Genomic DNA, 24,529 nt, shown 5'->3' with positions numbered 1-24,529 from the left:
TTCATCTATTCCATGTCAGATTTTTAATGGATTCATTTTATACCTGCGTTAAGAAATGCATGAATAAAATGGATGGATCAAATTATCAGATCAAAGTTTAAACACTTACCTTCCAACAGCGAATAAGTTTCACAGACCTGCTCTGACTCTGTTAAACACCAAAAGCTCTGATATCAAAGGTCAAGAGCTCCAGTCATTATTCACAGAAATAAAGCGGGTCTGTGTCGGCTTCACGGGGAAATCAATCCTATTAGCGCTCACCGTGAATCATTTCAATTATGTTTCAGTGTCATTCATCCAAAGACAAACACTTTAAAGTCCAGCGAATCCCCACAGAGCTCATAATGAAATACTGAGACAGTTAATGTTTTTGTACCACTTAGCAGAATAAAGAGGCTTAAAAAAAACGCACTGAAGTGGAAACATTTCACATATTTTTGGTGGTTTCATCTAAAGTGATAGAAGGAAAATATATTATCTCCTGACACAGGAGCTAATGCAGATAAATTCATTACAAATAGATCAAATTAAGGCTGTAAATAGAGAAAAATACTTGATATTTGTTTTTAATTTTTTAATATGTCTGTGAGACTTCTGTGTATGGGAGGGTTGGGGTCTTCAACCAATGTCAATTAAAGCCTTTCTTTTTTTACAATAATAGGGTGTGCTGGAGCTCTGTCTGCTGCACCATCTGACGCCTTTGGTATTTGTGGCAAATAAATGATGTGTTTTGGTTAAGAAACTACAGTGTGTGCCCGCTGTGGCACAAAGAAATGAGATATCTGAAAATAAAGCACTCAAAGGGATACATTTATTTAATGTTTGGGGGTTTTTTTGTCAGATTTTTTCACATTAAGAGAAATGACTAATGTTTCCAGACATATCCTATCTGCTCAGAGGGGTGAGGAGACCTCGTATCCCCCACATTCGGATGGAAAATAATGGAAACTCATCGGACAGGAGGAAGACTTGCTGCTCCACATGGCTCAGGAATTCCAACTGTTCCGGGCCCATCTCGACCCTGTGCGCCACCTTGGGTTTCTGCAGGAGCTCCTCCAGGACGGTGAACAGGTAGCATGACTTCTGGTACCGGTCGACGGGAAACGTGTCAAGCACCGAGCTGTCACGCCCCTGTAAAGGAAAATTAGTTTAACCAAAACTCGAATCTATGAAAGAACCAGTTTCCTGTGTGAGATTTAAGGTCAGAATTCAGCATAAAACAAGGAGTACTTGTTCCACTCACTTCACTCACTGTTACAGCGATACAAATCTCATCAACATGAGGGGAAAAACACGGCAAAAAGATGAACAAGGACAAGAAGAGGGGCAAGAGGAAAGACAAGGATGAGAAGACAGAAGATGATCATGAAGAGGAAGGAGAAGGAGAACATGAAGAACAAGCAGGAGGAGATAATTTTGTATTGTTGATCTTTTTAAGCGGGGGGGGGGGGTTCCAAACTGGTCTCATGTGATGAAGGTCTGCGTAAGACGCTGGCAGGTCTCAGACATGACAACAGCGAGACGAGCTGTCACAACTCATCCTCATTTTTAAGTAGACTTTTAAAAAACAACAACAAAAAAGTAATTTGAAATATTTTAGTGCCAATTAAGGGCTTATTTTCAAACTGAGATCATTGACTTTGAAGACTTGAAGGATCTGCAGGAGCCCAAATGATTATTGAAAGAACTGGAGCACTGGGGTAATCCCTGAGACGATGGGCTTTAGATGATGAAACAACAAATACTCGTACCACGAGTTATTTACCTCGCAGATGAAAGACGAGAAACACGAGATTCGACTGTTTTCAGAGCACAAACTGAGTGAAAGGAAATACAACACACAACAGCTCAAATCAAAACGTAATTATTCAAACCAGCAGAAGATGCCGCATCTCATCCCAACTACATCCCAGTGAGAGAGAGAGAGTGTGTGTGTTGTTTGCATGTAAAAGTTGGTGTGTGAGGGATGTCACAAGAAAACAAGCGCAGATGGCTGTCAGGTATTCCTCTGGCAAAACCTTCAGAGAACCGACAGGATGTGACAACAACACCCTCTTAACCCCACACACATACACACACGCAAACACACACACACACACGCACCGCACACACACACACACACACACACACACACAAACAGAGGCCCCATCAGCATCAGGTCAGCAGCCATTTTTTAAAATCACGATTCATGTTTTTCTGCCTGAAAGCTCTCCAGCGTCTCCTCTGCTGACCCACAGAGACGAAACACTGAGAGACACACAGATTCACCAAAAACAAATAAACTGTCAATAAATTACTGAAATATTTCAGGGAAATGTGAAATTGTGAACACTTCAAATATGTCATCCTCCACTGTAACAACTGTAAAAATCTAAATCAGATTATTGGGATCTCTGGTCCTCCGGAAGCGCTGATTCTGTGGAGACTCCGGATCAGGAACACTTCCAGAAATCACTGAACATGGATGCCATCAAATTTAAAGTGACTTCAACTGTTTCTCAGTGTAAGCACCTGATGCTTTGTGCATTGTACTGTGAATAAATATTTATATTTTCCAAAGTGTCCCAACGTTTTTGGGATCCTGGGTGTATTTTAACTTCCGCTCACGCAGAATACCAGAACTGTGTTTTTGTTGTTGTTCATTACCCGAACTCACTGAATTAAAAATGCCTCTGATAGATCCCTGCCAAAACATTTTTAGTCTGACTGGAGAAAGGAGAAAGCCAATGTCACTATCACCAAATAAGATAATATTAGTCGTGATGAGTTGCTCAATCACTGCGTCATATTTCTGAGGTCAGAGCTCCAGAAACACCTGCGGGTACATTTAATCGTTCCACCAACACATTTAAACCCAAGCAGCTACAGCACTTTAACTAACTAACCTTGAACTTGTATAGTTATAAAAATGTCAGTAATTCCTGAAGAGTTCATGAAAAACTTTTGTTGAACTCCTTGAATTAAAGCCAAAAAATTCTTGACTAATTTAAAATCTACTGTGGTGTTGTACAAAGGCAAGCTACAAAAAATCAGTTAAAATCCAAAACTTAAGAATTTAAATGTTTAACCCTTTCACGCAGAGACTGTTCTCTTGTATTTGTGTCAGTGTTAATGGTATACTTGCACATAAACCACTACATTGGACACCGATGTGTCACTCCACACCCTGCCACCCACTGGTCGTTTAATGTAACTATAGATGTATGACATGTTTCATGGTAATGAAAGAGCTCCCAAAAAGCCAGCTGAAGCTGAATTACAACCCATAAGACACTGTTAAAAAACAGATTCAGGGAACACTCGATCGTCTCAGTACAACACAAAGTCAGGGATATCAAACCACTGTTAATCCATTTCAGCTGCTTTCATCCAAACTGACGTGAAAACAGATGAACAGGAGAGGGAACAACAAACCAACCCTCACTTCTGCAGGTGGTGGTCACAGGCCGCTGCATTTTCTTCACTGATTTTTCTTAGTGTCCTCTACGTCACCTTCAGCCTGTTCAGCTTCATGTTAGCACAGGAAGTCCAGCTCATCCATACGTGTCACCTGAAGAAGGTTTGCCAAGTGTCCCGGCACAATCACGGGGGTGTGAAGGAGACACCAGCAGAGCTGCGAGCTCCACCGAGGCTCAGGGTGAGATAAAGGATACTTATTATGAACCATAAATCAGCACAAGCTACTCTAATAGAATAACAAGAGTAACCAATACAAAGTTGGAATGTGGAAATGTTTAATTTTCATAGCTCGTTGGAGCGCTCACACATAATGATTATTCAATATGTGCTGTGCTGTTTCAGACTGCACCACACACATGCAAAGCTCATGCTTATGTAACTGTGCTGTTTTATTTAGAGGCATGTCAGTCAGTGTGAGCGTGAAAGCAGGTTACAGTCCCTGTTAGCTCTGCGTCTGAACCGTGAAATTTATGGTGTGCACATACTCACAGCATGTAGTTATATTTGGTGGAACAGGAAATAGGCCACACATATTCGCACAATCGGCCGTCAGCGGCTGTCAGCAAGATGGAGACGGTTTCATCTGATGTGGTGAACACAGGCGTGAAGGCAGAGACGAGGCTTCGCAGGTCTTTGCTAGAGAGGCGACTCAATCCGCTCCGAGTCCTTCCTCTTTCACGTCGTGGTGCCGCCGACCGGCTTTGGTCTACCATCCGTTTAAAACCAACAAACCGACCAAGTGGTGAAGCTGAGACGAGGGAATGAAAGTGGTTCACACAGAGGGATAAGTGCAGAGAGAATATCATGATTAACTTTTAAAAGAACCTCTCGCTTTATACCAGAAAAACAACCAAAGCTCTGCACTGATCTCAGGAGGGCTGTCAACCAGTGTTTCATAATTTGATTATATAATCAGTTAAAAAAAAAAAATTGACATTCAGCTGTGAAATTAATATTCGATCGTGGGGGGAAAAAAGCAGCTCGCACAACTGCTGTCTGTCTCCTGAACAGCAAAGTGGAAAACCTGACAGAAATACATGGAACTCTCTGTTATTTGTATTCAAACATAAAAAGTCCTGCTCATTACCTGCAGATGAGCCGGCCCTTCGTTGTGCTACACCCCTTGAGTGAGAACATTCTGTTATTGTTTAATCTAAATGCGGCGTTTGATTAGTGAGAGTGGACCAGCACTGGTAGCTAACCACTGAATGCAAACGTCTGTGTTTGGAGCATACTAACAACACCAGGAGAGTCAGAGCATTAAAGACTATTAGTGCATCAGCTCGGCCAGCAGATCCAACGCCTGAGCGAAATACAGGAGCTGTGGATGAGAGCAGAGCTCAGGCTTACATGCTGCTTGGTTAACTGCTGTTTGATATCGGACACATTCAGCGTCTGATTTCAGATTTTTAGTTCAGTCTTAAGGCTACATACATCGGTGCATTTACCCTCAGACATACACTCGGGTCATTTTCTCCAGTTTGCATAAAAATGTTATGATAAAAAGTTCGGACACATATATAACGATGCCTGTGAATTAATCAGTTAAAATTAGAGTAGTAGAAAATTTGTTCTATTCTATTCGGGTTAGACCGTCAACATTTGTTTTTGTGGCACAGCTTGTGATATTTGCCAAGTCAAGCATAAAAGTGAAAATAGCATTTTCTTCTTTTTTGTGACAAAGAATTTACAAAAAGTATTCATTCTGTTTTATTTGAGTATTAATGTGAAATATAAATACGTACGATTCAAAATGATACTACATAGTTTTTGTGCTATGAATTTTTTTGTTTTCTTTTTAACGCTCAACTAAAGGACTTTGAATGTTTGAATGTTTTAATATGCAAAATGTAAATCACACTTCAGGTTTCACATGAAGCTGCTGACTGTAGTTCTGTTATTACCTTCACTGAGTTTATGTAACAAAGATATGACCTATCTTTGTTCGCCTCTGTCAGTGCGCTCCAGGGTGGCTGTGGCTACAATGTAGCTTGCCATCACCAGTGTGTGAATGGGTGTGTGAATGGGTGGATGACTGAATGTATAAAGCGCTTTGGGGTCCTTAGGGACTAGAAAAGCGCTATACAAATACAGGCCATTTACCATTTACTCTCTTGTAATTAGCACAGGTCTAAAAACAACCAGACCTGATCACTGTTGATGAAGTCCAGTTATTTTCATTACTACCCATCACTGGTTCAACTAACCGACTTGCGGTTTAATTGATAGAAATCTAACATGTCAAACAGGCCAGAGGACACACAGAGGGGCTGTTAAACTGTTCGCGAGTTCAATCAGTCAACTTATTGAGGAACTGGGGAAACATTTCAGTTCTAATAAGGTCACCAAAAAAACAAAGTCAATAATTTAATGGCTCTTATATTATGACTCATCAATATCAGTGAAACCCATCAGCCTAAGAGAAATACTGCAGGTGACACAAAACCAATCAATTTGAACAAACCGACAAGGAATTCGTAGTCTCTAGGTCCTCCTTCAGGAAAGTCACAATCTCATTTGTGGGTTTTGGACTGTTGATAAAAGGAAAACAATAATAGGAAACCCAACTTTTACCTTTGAAATATGTGCAACCTGAATGGTTTATTGTCTGCAGACCTGTGCGTCCACCAGATTAAAACCTCTGTAAAGGAGACTATAGCGCGACTTTCATTTGACAACAACAGAGCAGCGTCAAGGAGGTCGAGCGGCTTTATGCCCGTGAGGTTGGCGAGATATTCCATTTTAATCTCCAACCTGTCAAACACTCACATGCCCACAAAATTTATGAAGCCGTGAAGCGAGATTCAATGAACGGCAGAAATCGATAACTGGAACGAGGATCCAGAGGGAGCGGTGATGGAGCATCTGCGAGGAGCATATAGAAACATAACGGGGGCTCGAGCTCCGCTGCAGGAGACAGAAATACTATCAGAGGACCTGCTGGGCCTCCTCTTATCAAATCTGATTAAGAAAATCAACAACCTCCCAAAGTTTCTACATTTACTCCAATAAAACTAATTTTTCAGGTTGTTTAATGTTTCTTTAGTCACAGGCTGTATTTTACAAAACAACAAAATCAACTTCAGGCTTCATTCAGTGAGCCAAGAAACTCATCAGGAAAGTGTTTGCTGAGGTCACAGAGCAAAAGCACCTAGGGCCGTTTCTGCAACTACAAGAATCGCCCCCTGCTGGCCATTAAAAATAATACCAGTTTAAAGCACTGAAAGGCTTCATTTTTCAGAGTCTGAAGCTGCATCCAGCTTTCTGCATCCACCCACTGGTTAAACGAGCCTCAGCATTAGCTTTGCGGCTGCTGCCATGTTAGTTTCAGTTAGAGGTCACAGAGTTATTGAACAACTGTCCACCATATTTATATTAAAGTCTCTGCAAAGACACTGGTGGCAGGAAAGGTGAACATATGTGAATCTGCTTCTGTGGGACTACAAATAAAAAACTTTGGGAATAAAATCAGCTTCAGTTTGCTGAGATACTTCCACAGACTGGATTTTCACGATGCCACCAACAGTAAGAAATGGAGGGCAGGTTTCATCGTTGCTGTTAAATGTTGTTTTACAATACAGAAAAACAGAGAGAGGAAGCTTGGAGGAAAGCGAGTAAAATCATGAAACTTCGTGTTAAGTCCTGAAAACATGTTTGTGATTGTAGCCATCACCTGATCGCCTCCTCCTCATCCCATTGGCTGTTGGGGTGAATATTTATGGGATTTCAGTGTGACTACAAATCTTTGCTTCTTATTTAAAATGAAAGCGAAATGAATGTGCTTTAAGGATCATTAAGTGAAATCTGAGCTTGTTTGGCTTTGTGTCATAATTAACTTGTAAGGTTCAAGGTTCTTTATTTGTCACATGCATAGTTATACAAGTATAACACACAGTGAAATGTAGCCTGACACGCTCCTCGACATGTGCAAAAATGGGAGGGGGGGGGGGGGGGTAGAGGAAGAACATTTTATATATATATATATATATATATATATATATATATATATATATATAGTATATACATTGGGTGAATGTGCAGTAGTAGCAGCAAGCAGAAATGTACATTGTGCCTGGGTTTAGAGTGTTTGGAAGAGAGTCCTGTCTCAGTCAATTATAGATGATGTGAGAGGGCGTGTGTGTGTGTTTAGGGCCCGGATGGCTTGGGGATAGAAGCTCCTCTTGAGTCTCTCTGTCCTTGCCCGGATGATGCGGAACCTTCTACCAGATTGCAGAAGTTGGAACAGTTTGTTGCCAGGATGGGACGGGTCCTTCAGTATCTGCGCTGCTCTAGTCCGGTATCTCCTGGTGTAGGTGTCCTGAAGCGGGGGGAGAGCAATCCTGCAGCAGCATTCTGCTGTACGGTCACTCTCTGGAGAGCTTTTTGGTCCTTCACACAGCTGTTCCCAAACCACGATGTCATGTTCTGTGTGAGGATGCTCTCCACAGCGCCTGTATAGAAAATCCTGAGGATCTTTGGAGAGACCCTGGACTGAACAGTTGTAGGTGATACAGGCGCTGCTAAGTTAATTCAGCCGGTGTTTTATGGCATTTGTGTGAATCTTGCAGGAGAAAGCTCACGATTCTCTTCAGAAACCTTCATTTTGTCCCGTCTTTCACCCGAGCTGATGGGAGTATATTTTCAGGCTGTAAACGTGTTAATTTCTGCTATAAAGACATTTTAACCTAGGCGTTAATGAGGACTGACTGCCAGCCACTAGTGGACATTAGAGGAACTGCAGCTTTTGGTGCTTCCACGCTGGCTTCACTTCTTAGTGACCAGATATTAGACACGTGCCAGGGTACCTGGCAAGTAAAGAGCCAAATGATATCTTGTTACAGATCAGATATAAGTCTGTGCCATATTAAATTGACAGGATTCCAGAAAGTTCTTTATAGGAGTCACTCTGTAACCAGCTGGGGGCGAAGGACATGCATTATCATGTTATTGCCATAACACAGTGGTTTATTACAGCACCAGTGGACACCGAGTGCATCTATAAGATGCCGCCTGCTTTGACTGACTGCTGCCTGGGAATGATAACAGGCTGGTGCTGGCCTTCACAGAAGTGGGAACCGGATTTATAAATATCAGGGCGTTATTTGTGACCTAAAAACATGCGACGGACAGCCACTGTACTGTAAGCTTCTGTAACATTCAAATACATCTGTGACTTTTCAGCAGACTGCTTAAAGGCAAATACCTGAAACAGTCCTCTGTCAGGGGTTGCTGAGTGAAGGCGAGGAAGTGACCCAAACGCAGGACTCGTGGATAGTTAGGTGAAGGTTGGTGTTTTATTATCGATGGAGTTAACAAACAGAACAGAGGAAGGAAATGGCTGGCTGGCTGGACGACTGACTGAATGACTGACTGAAGGACTGACTGAAGGACTGACTGAAGGACTGAAAGACTGAATGGCTGGCTGACTGAACGAAGGCGGAAACGACAACATAACATCAATGACACGACAGAACTGGTGAAACCGAGGAACTTAAATACACAGGTTGAATGATGACAATGATTGGAAACAGGTGAGTACAGGGCTGAACATAATCTGACTAATGACACGAGAGACAAGCTGACACGGGGAAAAACAGGAAGTGAAAGCATTGATGTGGCAACATAACCTAAATGTGACAAAACTGAAAACACTGGGTCACCGACCCAGGAACCCTGACATCCTCCTCCTCCAATCCAAAGTACGAGTACAATGCACACCAAACCAATCAAACCATTTTCTCTCCCTCATCTCGGAGTATCTGCCCCAAAAACACGAGGTACAAATCACCACAGACTTTAAATAATCACTCTTCCATTTCCCCCCACTCAACAGCACATCTAACTCCTCCTTTAATGTGCTGCAAAAAAAGTCAGCGTGAACTCTGCTGTGACTACAGAACTACAGTACAACCAGAGGGAAAACAAGCTTTCTGAAGAAGAAGTGGTTAAGAGCGTCTGCACGCAGAGACGAGCAGCATCTCATCTACTGCACTCTTTCTCAGGTCGTCTCCAAACAAAGGAAAGGAGATGTTAAAGAGACTTTCTAATGAGCTGAGACCCCTCCATCAGTGGGTGCTTCTGATCCTCTCTGTGGGTCTGAGAGATTAAAATCTCCCTCGGGTAATACTTCTCCTCTTTTACAATCCACCAGATGATTTTAATGAGTAAACAAAACCAAATAAACCTCCAGTTAAAATTGTGCGACCAGCAAAAGAACAGACAGCAACTGAAGGGAACGAGAAATTCAGTGGACCAGGCAGAAACAAACTTATTTGCAGAGTTTCTCTTTTTGTGTTCATTCAGCAACTTTGACAGAACTACAACAACAATAATAATAATAATAATAAAAAAGCTTCTGCTGCATGAAAAATAATAAAGTTTGTGTTTCTGGCCACACAAGCTTCAGGTCCCTCCATGAAGAGCGGACCTCCTCTTCCTGCAGTTCTCTTTACAATGATGAACTGATTGTGTTGATTGGTTAATGTTTTAATTTTCATTTAATGGTGCTTACAGGTCTGAGGGCTGAATGCTGCATTCAGCTGAACTAAACAGCACATATGGCAGCAGATTTGCATTATTTACACCCAGGAGGGATATGATAGGATCATTTATACTTAACAGGCTGTGTCTATTATAGGCTCAAAAGTAGCTTTAGAAGTTGCCAGATCCTGGTATAGGCAGCAAGGCAGCAGCAGTAATCTTTATAAACTCATTGTAAACGTGGTTATTCACAGAACCACAGAGCTGGCATACAGGAGAAACCAGCAGACAGCAGAGGATAACTGCATGTTTCCTGCTGTAAACGCAAAGCTGGAGACAACATGATGTCGGGTCGTTAGCACTCCTCCTCCTCTGCAGGCTGACAGTGATGAGACAAGCTGATGCCTTTGAATAAGTTTAAATTTAAAGGTGATCGTGCTTTTGCTGTAGTTGCTCCAAAGTTGTGGAATGATCTACCCTTGCATGTTAGGCAGGCTTCTTCTCTTTCTGAATTTAAAAGTCTTCTTAAAACATATTTATTCGCTGAAGCCTTTGGCATTGATTAGAGGGGTTGACTCAATTTGTTTTAACATGTTTCAATTTATTTTAGTTTTTTAGTTATTTATTTTATCTTATCTTATCTCATTTTAATCTTCTTTACTTATGCTACTAGCATGTACAGCACTTTGTGAACTCTGGTTTTATGTTAAAGTGCTTTATAAATAAAGGTGGTATGGTGTGGTAATAATCCTGATAAACTGCCCTATTCCTCCACGCCAGGTACAGATTTTTAATCCAGGCCAAACCACGAGGTCACAATGAACCTAAACATTTTCACAGCGACCTGAGTTTGAGGCCGAGGTCCAGGCAAGTGCTAGCTTTGAAGGCTGGCAAAATTGAGTTTGAGGCAATTTTCTGGAGGAGTGCAGGAAGTTGAGATGTTACAGAGACGTGTCCTCATAAAAGACCACAATTAGAATCAGTTCATGTTTACTCTGTGCAGCAGGAGCTCAGCACCCAGATTTTAGTTTCATTTTAATGTTATTCAGTAACTCCACAGGAAATAATACATTTATAGCATGTGATCAGAGGTGTTGTGTGGTGTTGTGTCATTGTTGTGAGTTTCAATTTGAATATGGACTTAACTGTACTACAGCTCCTGACATGTTTAAAAGCAGCAGGTAAGGAGACTTACCTGGAGAACGGAGGAGAAAAGAGTTTGCGTTCTGACTCCGCAGTTACCTCTTGATATATTTCAGGTGTTCATGACGGTAAAGTGCAGTTGAGTTATAAAGGCATTAAAAACTTGTGGGCCTTAGAGTACCTGATTAAATTATTAAATGATCAAAACGCAAGCAAGTCTATGTTTTTACAGTTCCATAAAAAATATATTCTTTAACCGTGCTAGCAGTCCATCACATCGATCCAGACTAAAATATCTACGTTATGAGCCAGAGTCCATTAGACTGGGACATACATTACCGTGTCCCTCAGGAAAAGTTGTAACAGCTTTGGTGATTTCTAACCCTGTCATCAGCAGGTCGAAATCTCCATCCATTCACCCATTTCCTCCATCATTCATCCAAGCGGGGTCGCGGCAGGTCATTGGCTAACAGGCGGGGTGAACCTGTTAATTACCACTTCGGGGATCTGGAAATATGCGGGGCAATTTGCACTGAGGTGGATGGGTGGAGGTGGAGGACCTGCACTTGGCAACCCTTTTAGATCTGTATGCAGCGAGGCAGTCTGAAGCACCACAACCCAGATAGCATCAGCTGCCCTGAGATTAAAGCACAGCATCCTGAAAGGTATTTAATCGTCCATTTGATTAGACTGGGAGCTCGTAACACCACAACTGGACTGCAGCAACGCACACCGTTGATGGTGATGGAGGGACGGTCATGCCGAGGTGTTAATCAGAGTTTCTCCAGTAGAAGAAAACAAGAATGGAGGCAGAGAGAGCAAGACTAACAGTACATAATCACAAAAGGAGTCCAGGAGTCATGGTAATGATGTCAAATGTGTTTCCTGGTCTGAATATCAACTAAAAACTTTGAGCTGAACATCTCTGAACACAGAGACAAGACGCTACCGCAGGCCTGATTTTCAAATCTTAAAGCAAAAATTAGACAATACAAACACAAATATGTTCACAGCTGCATCTTCAAGAGAAAAAATACACCAAGATTTGGCTTGGAAGAAGTATCACGCCCCCCCCCCCCCCCCCCCCCCCGAATGAAAAATGCTTTTAAACCTTCTTTAACCTCCTAAGACCCGAACTCTTCCACAGCATGCATTTTTTATTTCTCTTTGATATTTGGCCATATTGGGGCCCGATGAATGTAAAAACAAAGAATTACCAGATTTTTTTTTACCTTATTTTAGTTTTTAAGAAAAACCACATATGAGGATATTCGTTTAAAATTTTGATAGAACAGTAGCAGTATAATGTCAGGCCCTTGTAGAGCAAAATTGAGTATTTTGGTCTAAATAACCCAAAATGTGATGCCCACATATGTGGACGCCAGGTCCTAGGAGGTTAAAAACATTTTTAAGCATTTTAAGCCAAATTCAAGCAGGCATATGTGAAACCATGTGATGTATTCAGCTTCTTTGCTGCTCTGCTGTGGATCTAAACTTATGTCAGATTCATCCTGTTTCCTTGAATTTTCCTTAAGACGTGGAAAACGTGACTGAAGCCCACTGGCAGCAAACTGAATAGATTCCACAGAGTTAACGAAGACTCGCACCTTTGGTCCTGGCGTTTACACCAAACATCAAGACAACAAAACTCAACCCTCTCTATATGATCAGACCCGAACCCAACCGAGACCGACAATAAAGCATAGAGGATCACACACACCAAAGTTCAGGCCCTTTTAAATGTGAACCGGATGATTTCTGGACTTCAGTCCTTCAGAGGAGCTTCTTACCCATCCATCCATCCATCCATCCATCTTCATCCGCTTTATCCGGGGCCGGGTCGCGGGGGCAGCAGCCTAAGCAAAGAGGCCCAGACCTCCCTCTCCCCAGCCACCTCCTCCAGCTCGTCCGGGGGAACACCAAGGCGTTCCCAGGCCAGCCGAGAGATATAATCTCTCCAGCATGTCCTGGGTCTGCCCCGGGGCCTTCTCCCGGTGGGACATGCCTGGAACACCTCACCCAGGAGGCGCCCAGGGGGCATCCTTGTCAGATGCCCGAACCACCTCAGCTGGCTCCTTTCGATGTGGAGCAGCAGCGGCTCTACTCTGAGCCCCTCCCGGATGGCCGAACTTCTCACCCTATCTCTAAGGGAGAGGCCAGCCACCCTTCGGAGGAAGCTCATTTCCGCCGCTTGTATCCGCGATCTCGTCCTTTCGGTCACTACCCACAGCTCGTGGCCATAGGTGAGGGTAGGGACGTAGATCGACCGGTAAATTGAGAGCTTCGCTTTTACACTCAGCTCCCTCTTCACCACGACGGACCGGTGCAGCGTCTGCATTACTGCAGCTGCAGCCCCAATCGATCTCCGGCTCCCTTCTCCCATCACTCGCGAACAAGACCCCGAGATACTTGAACTCCTCCACTTGGGCAGGAACTCATCCCCGACCCGGAGTGGGCACTCCACCCTTTTCCGGCTGAGAACCATGGCCTCAGATTTGGAGGTGCTGATCCTCATTCCCGTTGCTTCACACTCGGCTGCAAACCGCTCCAGTGCGAGCTGGAGGCCCTCACCCGATGAAGCCAACAGAACCACATCATCCGCAAAGATCAGAGATGAGATTCTGAGGCCACCAAAGCGAAAGCCCTCCGCCACTTGGCTGCGCCTAGAAATCCTGTCCATAAAAATTATGAACAGAACCGGTGACAAAGGGCAGCCCTGGCGGAGCCCATCACCCACCGGGAACGAGTCCGACTTATTGCCGGCAATGCGAACCAAGCTCTTGCAACGGTTGTATAGGGATCGAATGGCCCGTAGCAATAGGCCAGACACCCCATACTCCCGCAACACCTCCCACAGGACACCCCGAGGGACACGGTCGAATGCCTTCTCCAAGTCCACAAAACACATGTAGACTAGTTGGGCAAACTCCCATGCACCCTCAAGTATCCTCGAGAGGATGAAGAGCTGGTCCAGTGTTCCGCGACCAGGACGAAAACCGCATTGTTCCTCCTGCATCCGAGGTTCGACTAGCGGACGAACTCTTCTTTCCAGCACCCTGGCATAGACTTTCCCGGGGAGGCTGAGGAGTGTGATCCCCCTGTAGTTGGAACACACCCTCCCGTCCCCCTTCTTAAAGATGGGGACCACCACCCCGGTCTGCCAATCCACGGGTACTGCCCCTGATCTCCACGCAACATTGCAGAGGCGTGTCAACCAGGACAGCCCTACAACGTCCAGAGCCTTCAGGAACTCGGGGCGGACCTCATCAACACCAGGGGCTCTGCCACCAAGGAGTTGTTTAACTGCCTCAGTGACCTTGCCCCCGGAAATTGGCGGGTCATTCCCCTCATCCCCAGACTCCGCTTCCTCCTCGGAAGACGCGTCAGTGGGATTAAGGAGGTCCTCGAAGTATTCCTTCCACCGCCCTGACAATTTTCTCAGTCGACGTCAGCAGCGCTCCGCCAGCACTATACACAGTACAGGTAGAGCACCGCTTTCCCCTCCTGAGACGCCTGACGGTTTGCCAGAACCTCTTCGAGGCAGTCCGAAAGTCTTTTTCCATGGCCTCTCCGAACTCCTCCCACACCCGAGTTTTTGCTTCAGCCACTGCCCGAGCCGCATTCCGCTTGGCCTGTCGATACCTGTCGGCTGCCTCCGGAGTCCCACAGGCTAACCAAGCCCGATAGGACTCCTTCTTCAGCCTGGTGGCTCCCTTCACCTCTGGTGTCCACCATTTGGTTCGGGGATTACCACCACGGCAGGCACCAACCACCTTGCGGCCGCAGCTCAATGCAGGAGCTTCAGCAATGGAGGCGCTGAACATGGTCCATTCGGACTCAATGTCCCCCGCCTCCCTCGGAATGCTGTTGAAGCTCTGCCGGAGGTGTGCGTTGAAGATCTCGCGGACTGGGGTCTCTGCTAGTCGTTCCCAGCACACCCTCACTACGCATTTAGGTGCACCAGGTCTGTCCAGCGTCCTCCCCCGCCACCTGATCCAACTCACCACCAGGTGGTGATCAGTTGACAGCTCAGCCCCTCTCTTTACCCGAGTGTCCAGAACATATGGTCGCAGGTCTGGTGATACGATTACAGAATCGATCATCGACCTACGGCCTAGAGCGTCCTGGTGCCACGTGCACTTATGGACACTCTTATGTTCGAACAAGGTGTTCGTTATGGCCAAACTGTGATTAGCACAGAAGTCCAATAACAAAGCACCGCTCGGGTTCAGATCAGGGAGGCCGTTCCTCCCAATGACGCCCCTCCAGGTCTCGCTGTCGTTACCCACGTGAGCATTGAAGTCTCTCAGCAGGACAACAGAGTCTCACATTCCAGCACCCCCCCCCCCCCCCCCCCGGGACTCTAAGAAGGCTGGGTACTCCGAACTGCCACTCGGCACATAAGCACAGATTATTGCTCCCCAACCCTAAGGCGCAGGGAACAAACCCTCTCGTCCACCGGGAAAAAAAGCTTCTTACCATTGCTTTCAAAAAATCTCACATCAAAGTGCTAATTGACGAAACTCCTTTAAAGCAGATAAATGGTGCTAATTAGCTTTGAGCCTTCAGTGACTCATCGCTGTACGTCTGTTTGCAATTCTTATGTAGACTCCAGAGTTTACTCAGTTTTTTATATGCTCTTTTTTATAACTATGTAGGTGCAGACACATAGGAAACCACATGGAAAAGCAGAGGGAAGGTGGTTCACAGAAATTGGTCCAGAAAGCCAAACAGAGAGAAAAAGTCTTTTTTTTTGAAAAAAAAGGAGGAGGAGTGGGAATCAGAGGCAGAGCGGCAGAGGGAGAGGCACATAATGAAGCTGTGCTCGGCCACCAGCATGAAGGGCAGTAATTTACAGATCAAGGACGGACTCATCTGTCACCCGAGTGCAGGGGAAAGCCCACAGTGAGAGTGAGAAGCTTCAGTCTCTTAGCCCACACTCACAACAACTCTGTCAGTCAGTCAGCCTGCACAGCAGCACCGTACACAGAGCTTCAACCCACCCGCCATCAGCAAGACCCACAACGACGGCCGGCCGAGCCTAGTAAAACCATCACATAAGAACTAATTTTCATGATTTCTTTTGGTGTAAACAAGTATATTCTGCTTCTAAAACGCACAAACAAAAGGCACCATTTACCTTACATGAGAAACTTTGAGTACTTTAATTAAGGTTAACCCACGTGTCTCGTGTCTGTCGTTTTCATCACTCATTACATTTATTTCATATGTTAGAAATCACAGAAGACATAAGAGCTTTAGATTTGGAACTAAACTGGGTATTTTACATCGTTGTGACTCAGTTTGTCTCGATCTGAACGTGCTGTCGGCTTTTAATCACTTTTTCATTCCAGAACAGTAAAGCCTGGAAGAACACAAGCTTTCACTGAGAAACTAGAGTAACTGATGATAATCACTTCACACCCTCCAGTGGGATGAGTTCTCTCTCTGGGCTCCTGCTCCACTGGGAGTTACAGGTAGCCTGGCATGTCATGCGTTAGCTCCAACGACAGTCGATTTTAATTGCTCAGAGTTAAGATCAGTTTAACTTCCTGTTGAGTTTAATGATAACCGCATCGCTGTCAGTCTCTTCTCGTTACTGCATAAAGTGTTGGTGGAGTGTTTATATCTATGTCAAATTTTAAGATACAATAGTAGATTTTAAAATCTGGTTTCTTTTTCTTTTTAAGGGAACTCTGATTTGAAATTTGGGATTGCAAAGTTATTCTAGATCACTAAAATAAAAAATAAAAGCTTGACACTGGAAAACAAAACTACGTGAAATGATTTTGTTGACTAAATGATTTTGTTGACTAAATGATTTTGTTGATTTTGTTGAAAACTAAACTAAAACTACAACTAAGCCCTAGCTTCAGTATTCATTAACTTGGAGAGAACTGGTTATCACAGTTTGCAGATGAAGCTTAGATGGGCCTGTTTATTGAGCCTTTGGAGAGTCTTTCAGAAGATTCTGTGTTTTTATGCTGATTTCCTTCTGGCATTAAACTAACACTAAAACTAATAAAAACTTAAGCAAAACAATCAAAACTCACTATGGAAACTAAATGAGACTAAACTGAATTAATAACAAAAAGTCAAAACAAACTAAAACTGCAATAATTAGAAAATACTCCAGACGTGTTTCGATGTGAAGAATTGCTTCCTTTGTTAAAGCATGATCACTTTTACATTGTTGCGCTGCTCTTTCAGGCTGACTCACTGCATTTATTAGCTGCTGTTTATACTGTAAATCCAAATGATCAAAATATTTAAACATGAAGTACTGTAAAGTTGGTAATGGGTTAGGGTAGTGACTATTCACTGAGAACTATTCGACAGAGTTCAGCAGTAGCTGACTTTTTGATCTCTGGATGTCTACATGTGTCAAAAAGCATCTGTTATGCTTTCAGAAATATTATTTCCACATAAATAAAACCATAATAATCTTAAATTTTATGTTTTGTTGACTCTGTTTACCTGGACCTAAGGTGAAGAACACAGATTATTCCTGTTGGTTCTGCACTGACGTGAACATGACCAATCTCTGCTTTCCGCACAAACAGAGGAGGAAACAACTCCCCGAAACTGACGGCTTCCTTTTTCCTCTCTTTGTCTGTTCAGGAGCCTCTCCTACCCGTGTTTTATTTTCCTTCCCCCCTAACTGTCTGGTTCAGGGTGGTCCACTGAAAATCCACTGATTCAACTGACAGAAAGTCGATCCAATCTCATCCTAGTCGGCGTTCTCTCGGCTCATATCTTGACATCTCGGCTGCCCGGGGAGGTGGAAGAACACAGGTTTCTCACACACACACACACACACACACACACACACACACACACACACACACACACACACACACACACACACACACACACAGGGACTGTATCCTCATTTTCTGTGAGTTTCTCATGATCAGAAACCTAAAAAGTTCCACTGGGTTGGGTGATTTGTCGAGTGGAGGTGGCAGATCTGACAGCGGCTTTCCCCCATAGACCAAACCACAGTATTTACAGTGTTTACCCACTTGGAAAGACTTGATAGAGTAGAAATGCCAGAACTGACAAATAAGCTTTGCTCTTTTTTCCTCCTTCTGTTTGCCTCCCTGTCTCTGAAGCCTCTGAAGGTCATCAGCTCAGGTTAAAGGACTGTTGTAAAGTCTGTTTATTACACATTTAACTAAACTGCCTTTGCTGCAGCTCTTCTGTGCAGTGACACATTTTATCGGAGCTCACTTTCAGTTTAACATACAAATGAAGTGGTTCATAAACCACTGGTTTTAATGTTAACGGCCCAAACTTAACAAACATAGGCCAACAAGGTCAAGAAAGTTCTGTAACGGCACCACTGCCAAAGCTTCAGCACTTCAGTCTTTCCATCTGCAGGTAAACTTTACTTCACAGCCTCGGACTGCGGCTGGTCAGGTTAGATTTGTTTTTGACGAGATCAGGGGAGAGCTGGTGACATCACGCAGAACCTGCAGCAGGTACCGAGCTGCTTCATGTGCCACAACATCACCAACACCAAAACTGAAGAACAGGACCAACACAATCGCTGGCTGCAGGTTAAAATGCTGGTGTTCGCAGAACAGGAGCACCATTAGAGAAACAGCTGAATGACACAGAGAACCACCATAACAACACCACACCAGGGAAATTTCAGTCACTACTAACTCACTACGAACTGGGCATGGAGCGCTAAATATTTAGCTTGCAAGCTCAATTGGCAAACTACACCTTAAAACTGTACAGGTACAACACACTACATGGATACTGATACACTGATAAAACAGTTTTATTACCACCTTCTTGGGTGGTCTGCACCACACAAGAGGCCTTTTTTGAAAAAAATTAATTAAAATGCTCCAAATGTCAGCAGCAGCAAACACACAGTCAAAAGCTCCAGTTTAATAACTTGTTCATTAAACTGGAGCTTGGCCTCTACACCCCTACCTTTAAACTGTAACCAAATGGATGAGTTATTAATAAATGAATCCCCCACACAGCTGTTATGTAGCAATAAATGCCAAACAGTTTTAGTATCAGGCTGTAAACATGTTTACCTCTGCTGTTAAGTTTTAGCATGAGTTTACAGAAGCATTAGAGGAAATGCAGTTTTTGGTGTGCTCAGGACAAAAAACTGAAATGGTGAATGCTTTTTATGAGAAATAATCATCTTAGAAATTCTAAAATTAAGATTCAGGCAGTAATCTTTCCCCTTTTGTAAATGGATGGGCAGAATGTTAAAAGCCTGTTTTGTATGACCTCGTGTTTGTGACTTGGAGCTTGTGAGTAGTAAAGTAACCCCTCAGAGGCTCCCAGGTTTACTTTTCTAAAGTGACTTTGATCAGCTGCTCTGAACATTCCTCTAATGAGGCCGGTGTGCTGTGAGGACAGAGGACAGCTTTGATCTGCAGCTAACTGTCCGTCAGTTTATTCGCCTCATCCTGTTTAATCTGACCATTCTTCAGATGTCACACATGCACCGGTGGACGAACAGAGCCCACCTCACCGCACAGAGAGGATGTCCATCATCAGGCTGTTTAGGCGGAAAACCAGCCACCAGTGGTCTCTAAACTCTAACTCTAAACAGATCTCTAAACCTTTGCTGAAAGCAGATGAAATATCTGCAGTTTTAGGAGGCCTCTCAACCTCATTTATCTCCGTTATCAGATTAATGATTCAATCTGGTTCTGATTTAGGCCAGAGTTATAAAGGAGTGAAAACAGCTGGGCTTAACTGCAAACATGCGTAGTTCTGCACTGGTAGCACTGGTAGCACACTATGGACTACCAAGAAAACCCCTTAGATAGAAAAGGGGGGCTCTGCAGTAAGAGTTTGCTCTCACTGAATATGAACTTGTGTGTTATTTATTGCCTCTCCAATAAAAAAAATTGTCCTGATTGCTCTTTTCGTTCGAACAGATCTGCTAAGGTTCCTTTATGAAACTTTAGCACCACTTTCCAAGAATAAAAAAAACGATTTTACTACCGCTACACCACTGCTAACACCCTTAACACAACCTTGGTTAGTTTTGTCTCTCCTTTGCCTACATTATGTGCTTCTAAGGTCGCTAAAGTTAGACACATTAGTGGATTTTGGAAATAAACTGGCAGACAGTCTTTCTCTATGTGAGCTCAGTCATAACTTGGATTATAGTCCAGAAAGTTTTGGCGAAAACTGGCTTTTGTCTGCCAAATTTCTGCTCTTTAAATGTACTTGGCAGCACCGGAGATCGGTCTAAATATTGGCTCAATTAATTTTATATTTTCTCCAGCAGTGACAGCCAACGTTGAGCTGCTATGCAGACACACCACAGTGTCAGGATATTGCTTCTCAGCAGATTTGTAGGCCAGTCAGACAGTAGCTCAACTTAAAATGCCAAAGACGTTACGACTGTGAGGAGCTGGTAGCTTTACATGAAAATGCTGCAGCTTGCATTTACGTGGGGAACAATTAACTGACAGTAAGACACTAAATAATGCTGTTGAGCACTAAAAGAAAGAGTCAATGAAGGGAAAGAGGAATATCTCTCTGTCTTTTCTGCTTATATTAACTCATCATGTCACATGAAGGCCATAAAGGCGATGAAACCATATATTTCCTATCCTGTCTTTGCCAATTCATTAGAGTCACTGCAGCTCCTCGATGTGGTTATCCATCCTGAGTCGCTTGACGCATGTGATACTAAAGACTAAGCAGAAAAGTGGATCCAATTGATTATTTAAGTGACAGCTGAGACAGGCGGGCACTGTGGGAGGAAGACGACAAATAGAGATAAAGACAACAGACAGCCCGAGAGCCCAAGAATGCTAATTAATTAAGCCGTCGCCACAGATGCCACCAGAGCTCCAAGACAAAGGATGCAAAGGAAAAAGAAAACTACCCAGAAAAGGAAGAAAAGTATAAAAATGACATTAATTCTTCTGTGTGGCTTCCATCTTTGACTTTAAAGAAAATAACAGACCTGCTGCTTACCACACTAGTGTTACACACATCATAATCATCATCATCATCATTTTCCAGATCCCGCTGGTCTTCATTCTGCAATCCAACATCTTCTTCAGTCAGTTTCACACCTCCTCTTGGTGCCTGGCTCCCTATTTCCTCTTAACAAAATGACATGCCAGCAGGAATGAGACAGCAATTTCAGATGATGCTCAAGATCTTCAGTGGGCTTTTGCAGAGCTGCATGCTAGTGATGTAGCTCCTCCAGGAAACAGGATGGTACGAAGGATGCAAGAGTAGTTTCCATTCAGTGTCTTGCTCACCAACTTGGTCAGGGCCCCAGATTCAGAGCTTTGTGGTTTCTGGCACAACTGGCAGTGCTTCTGAGGTGCATGGAGAAGATCAAACCTCTGACTAGGCTGAAGTTTGAGTAACATCTGGAAGAACAACTTTACCTCTGGACCAGCACATTTCAGCCTGTAGCCTTCATCAGGATCATCGAGACATCTACCAGACATACTTTAAATAGCACTGATGTTTTAGTAGAAAATATTTCTAGTGGACAAAACAACCAACAGTAAATATCCAACATACATACAATGGCCATGTGGTCATTCAGTATAAGGCCAACTGAGGAGTGACCAATGAGTTTTAGTCACAAGAGTGCAACTTTAAGATGGTCTTCATCAATAAATGTTTGTGAGAAGACTAAAAGTTCATGCCGGGGGTCCTCGATGGCCTCGCTGGGCAAACTCCATCACACAGCAGGAAGAAGACACCATAAACGGAACAAACTTCAGTCGAAGAACATCTGAGCTTAGTCATTAATATGTAGCTGCATGGTTTGGGCAACTCGATATAAGTATTCTGATCCTGAACTAAATGTCACCACTGAAATCTGAGTGATTCTTTTCTTGGTGTCTGGAACATTGTGTGGCCATTAGGCCAAATCTTAAAGGTGTACTGCACGTAAACCGTGAAAATAAAAAGCTGGAGAGGCAGAGAAGACAATAAAAAGCAAAGCACTGCAGCACATGACATGACGAGAACCTGATCGGACAGATTCAGCCAAACTTATGCATGCTGCTAGATTAATGATGTTGCATCTTCAAGTGTATTACCGTAACAGCTATGGATGACTGTGGGTAATCCTTTAAGTCATTAAGTTTATTGAAAGGAGATGCTAAAAAACTGCAGCTCCTCTAACGTCCACTGGAGGTGGGCTCCAACAGAGTACCGTAATTGTCGGGCTATAAGCCGCTACTTTTTGCACAAGCTTTGAACCCTGCAGCTTTTAGTCAGGTGCGGCTTTTCTAAGGATTGTCCATGATTTTTGTGATATCGTAAGAGGATTTGTTTTGTTTGTTCCGCTGTTGTACGGCCCTACATTGCCTGGCGGAAGGGCATGTGATCAGACACACAGTATCGGGGTTCAAGAGTGGTATGTTGGTCACATGTCCGTCCGCCAGGCAACATAGTGCCATACGAAGTAGCGCGAAAAACAAACTTCAAAGTAGCGCTACGTGTTCAGTGGGAGGCGTGGATGACAAGCGGTGATAAACTTGCGAAAAGCAAGTTATGCCCAACTCCACCAGTGGATTCTGACAGCGTGGAAAAGTGTGAAAACATCCACGATCACCAACGGATTTCGAAGGGCTGGACTGCTGCATGATGGAGAGGAGGACACCGCCACGGCCCTTCTGGGGTGTTCGACTCTGACACTGACAACGAGGATTTCTTTGGTTTTGAAAGTGACAACAAAGGAGAGAACCGGAGAGTGGATGATGTAGCCATCCTGAGCCTGTTCATTTCCGACACTGGAGAAGAGGACTTTGATGGTTTTAGTGCGCAGGAAGAAGAGAAAGATGGTGGTGAATGACTGACTTTTCTTCTTGTTAAAGCCGTGTCACTGCACCTGAGCCTAAAAGGTAGTCTGAATCTATTTTTCTGGTGTGCTGTAGGTTATTGTTATGTACTACATTTGTTACTCATTTATGAAGCACAGTACATGTTTTGTACTTGTAATTACCGGCATTTGTACATATACCTAAAAAGTTATGCAAATATGTACCCCTAACTTGTTTTTAAAATATTAATAAAAGGGATGTGTCTCCAAACAGCCATCTCTTTCCTGACAATTCCCTTGCATATTCCCTGTGCATATTCTCTTACATATGATAAGTCAACATTGAAACACCTGCGGCTTTTAGTCAGGTGCGGCTAATGTATGTACAAAACAGGATTTTCCCCTGATTTTAGCTTGTGCGGCTAATATTCAGGTGCACTTTGTAGTCCAGAAAATATGGTACATGCCTCGATTCATGAAGTGGGTAAATTCATGCGTTCTTTCATTCACAAAACCATAGATTTGGGTGAAGCTTATTGTCTGTGTCAGACAGGAAACTAAATGTTAATTTCTTATTTTTGGTACCAGAAATAAAACATTTAATTTGGACCTGCTGATCTGCCTTTTTCAGCCTTGTCAGCACCTGACGGTTCACTGATTATTACCTGACAATGCCTCCCGTGTCCTCGACCGCTTTTCAACATACTGCTGACTCAACTCAACATGGCCGCAATCACCAACTTTAGCGCCCCCTCTAGCATTGATGTCATCATTTGTTTTCCCATTAAGGTGTTTTATTGGTTTTCTGTCCCCGCGAGGAACAGAGCGGAGGTGGTGAGTGAGGATAAATAAGGAAGCCGAGAAGTCCTGACAAAGCTTGCTGCAGGAACTCCAGCTGAGACTCGGGATTTTTATAATTCACTTTTTAATGTTCATCCACGTTTTCAGAGTATAAATGACAGAACTGCACGCTGCACACTTCGCTTGTGAGCATAGGATTCATATTTTTCCCTTTTGTGTGGAGATGAGATTCAACATCACACACAGAAAGGTCCTTTTTGCTCAATTGTTTCTTATCAAACTGACTCTCTCATCACCATCTCAGTGTGATGTCCTTAAACCTCAGTGTGAATCTTCTGTATGAAGAGACATTTGTGGGAAAATTTACCCAATTCCTCAATACAGCAGCCCATCATATTGTCTTCAAATGATGGGTTTTAACAGCTGATTTACCAACGATCACTTTTATCAGGACTTAACCGAGTCAAGGATTTCAGTTCTCACCGTCACACCTACAGAGGCTGAACGCTTTTTGGAGATTTCATCAGTTCACCTCTCATCTCTCCTTGAGACTTTCTCCTTCAGAACACCTCTGCCACTCAAACTGAAAACACAATCCCATTAAAGCCACATTTTTTTGAGTCAGAGATCACCAACAAGCATCAGGCAGCTCTGGAGAAAAATAGAGGACTGAGTATTTGAAAGTCCTGATATTTGAAGATTAGATGCAACACACAGCTGAGGCCCAACAGTGCCGATGTCACCGCCTAGGCTTTGGACCCACAGTTTGGGGTTTCTGTGAACAGTTGTAATTCTGTTTTAGTTTTGAGGATCATTTGTGTTTGAGTTTTGCTCTTTTTGCATCACAGGCTGTAC

At 43.6% G+C, this 24,529-nt stretch overlaps 1 protein-coding gene across 3 annotated transcripts in view; it reads right to left on the bottom strand.

Moving 5' to 3' along the window:
- Positions 1–789: 789 nt before the first annotated feature.
- mei4 (meiosis-specific, MEI4 homolog (S. cerevisiae)) overlaps positions 790–24,529 on the bottom strand; it is a 66,675-nt gene continuing 42,935 nt past the window's right edge. For 2 of the 3 annotated variants that reach the window (XM_085133629.1, XM_085133628.1), the window contains one exon: positions 790–1,131. In XM_085133629.1, the coding sequence (XP_084989755.1) occupies positions 886–1,131 (246 nt within the window). In that variant the 3' untranslated portion in view covers positions 790–885. The remainder of the gene's footprint in view (positions 1,132–24,529) is intronic. The other variant, XR_014869514.1, reaches the window with a different exon arrangement.

This window comes from Neolamprologus multifasciatus, chromosome 15, assembly GCF_963576455.1.
Source record: "Neolamprologus multifasciatus chromosome 15, fNeoMul1.2, whole genome shotgun sequence".
NCBI lineage: Eukaryota > Metazoa > Chordata > Actinopteri > Cichliformes > Cichlidae > Neolamprologus > Neolamprologus multifasciatus.
Note: the sequence above shows the minus strand (reverse complement) of the source record. Positions and strands in the feature narration are given on the sequence as shown.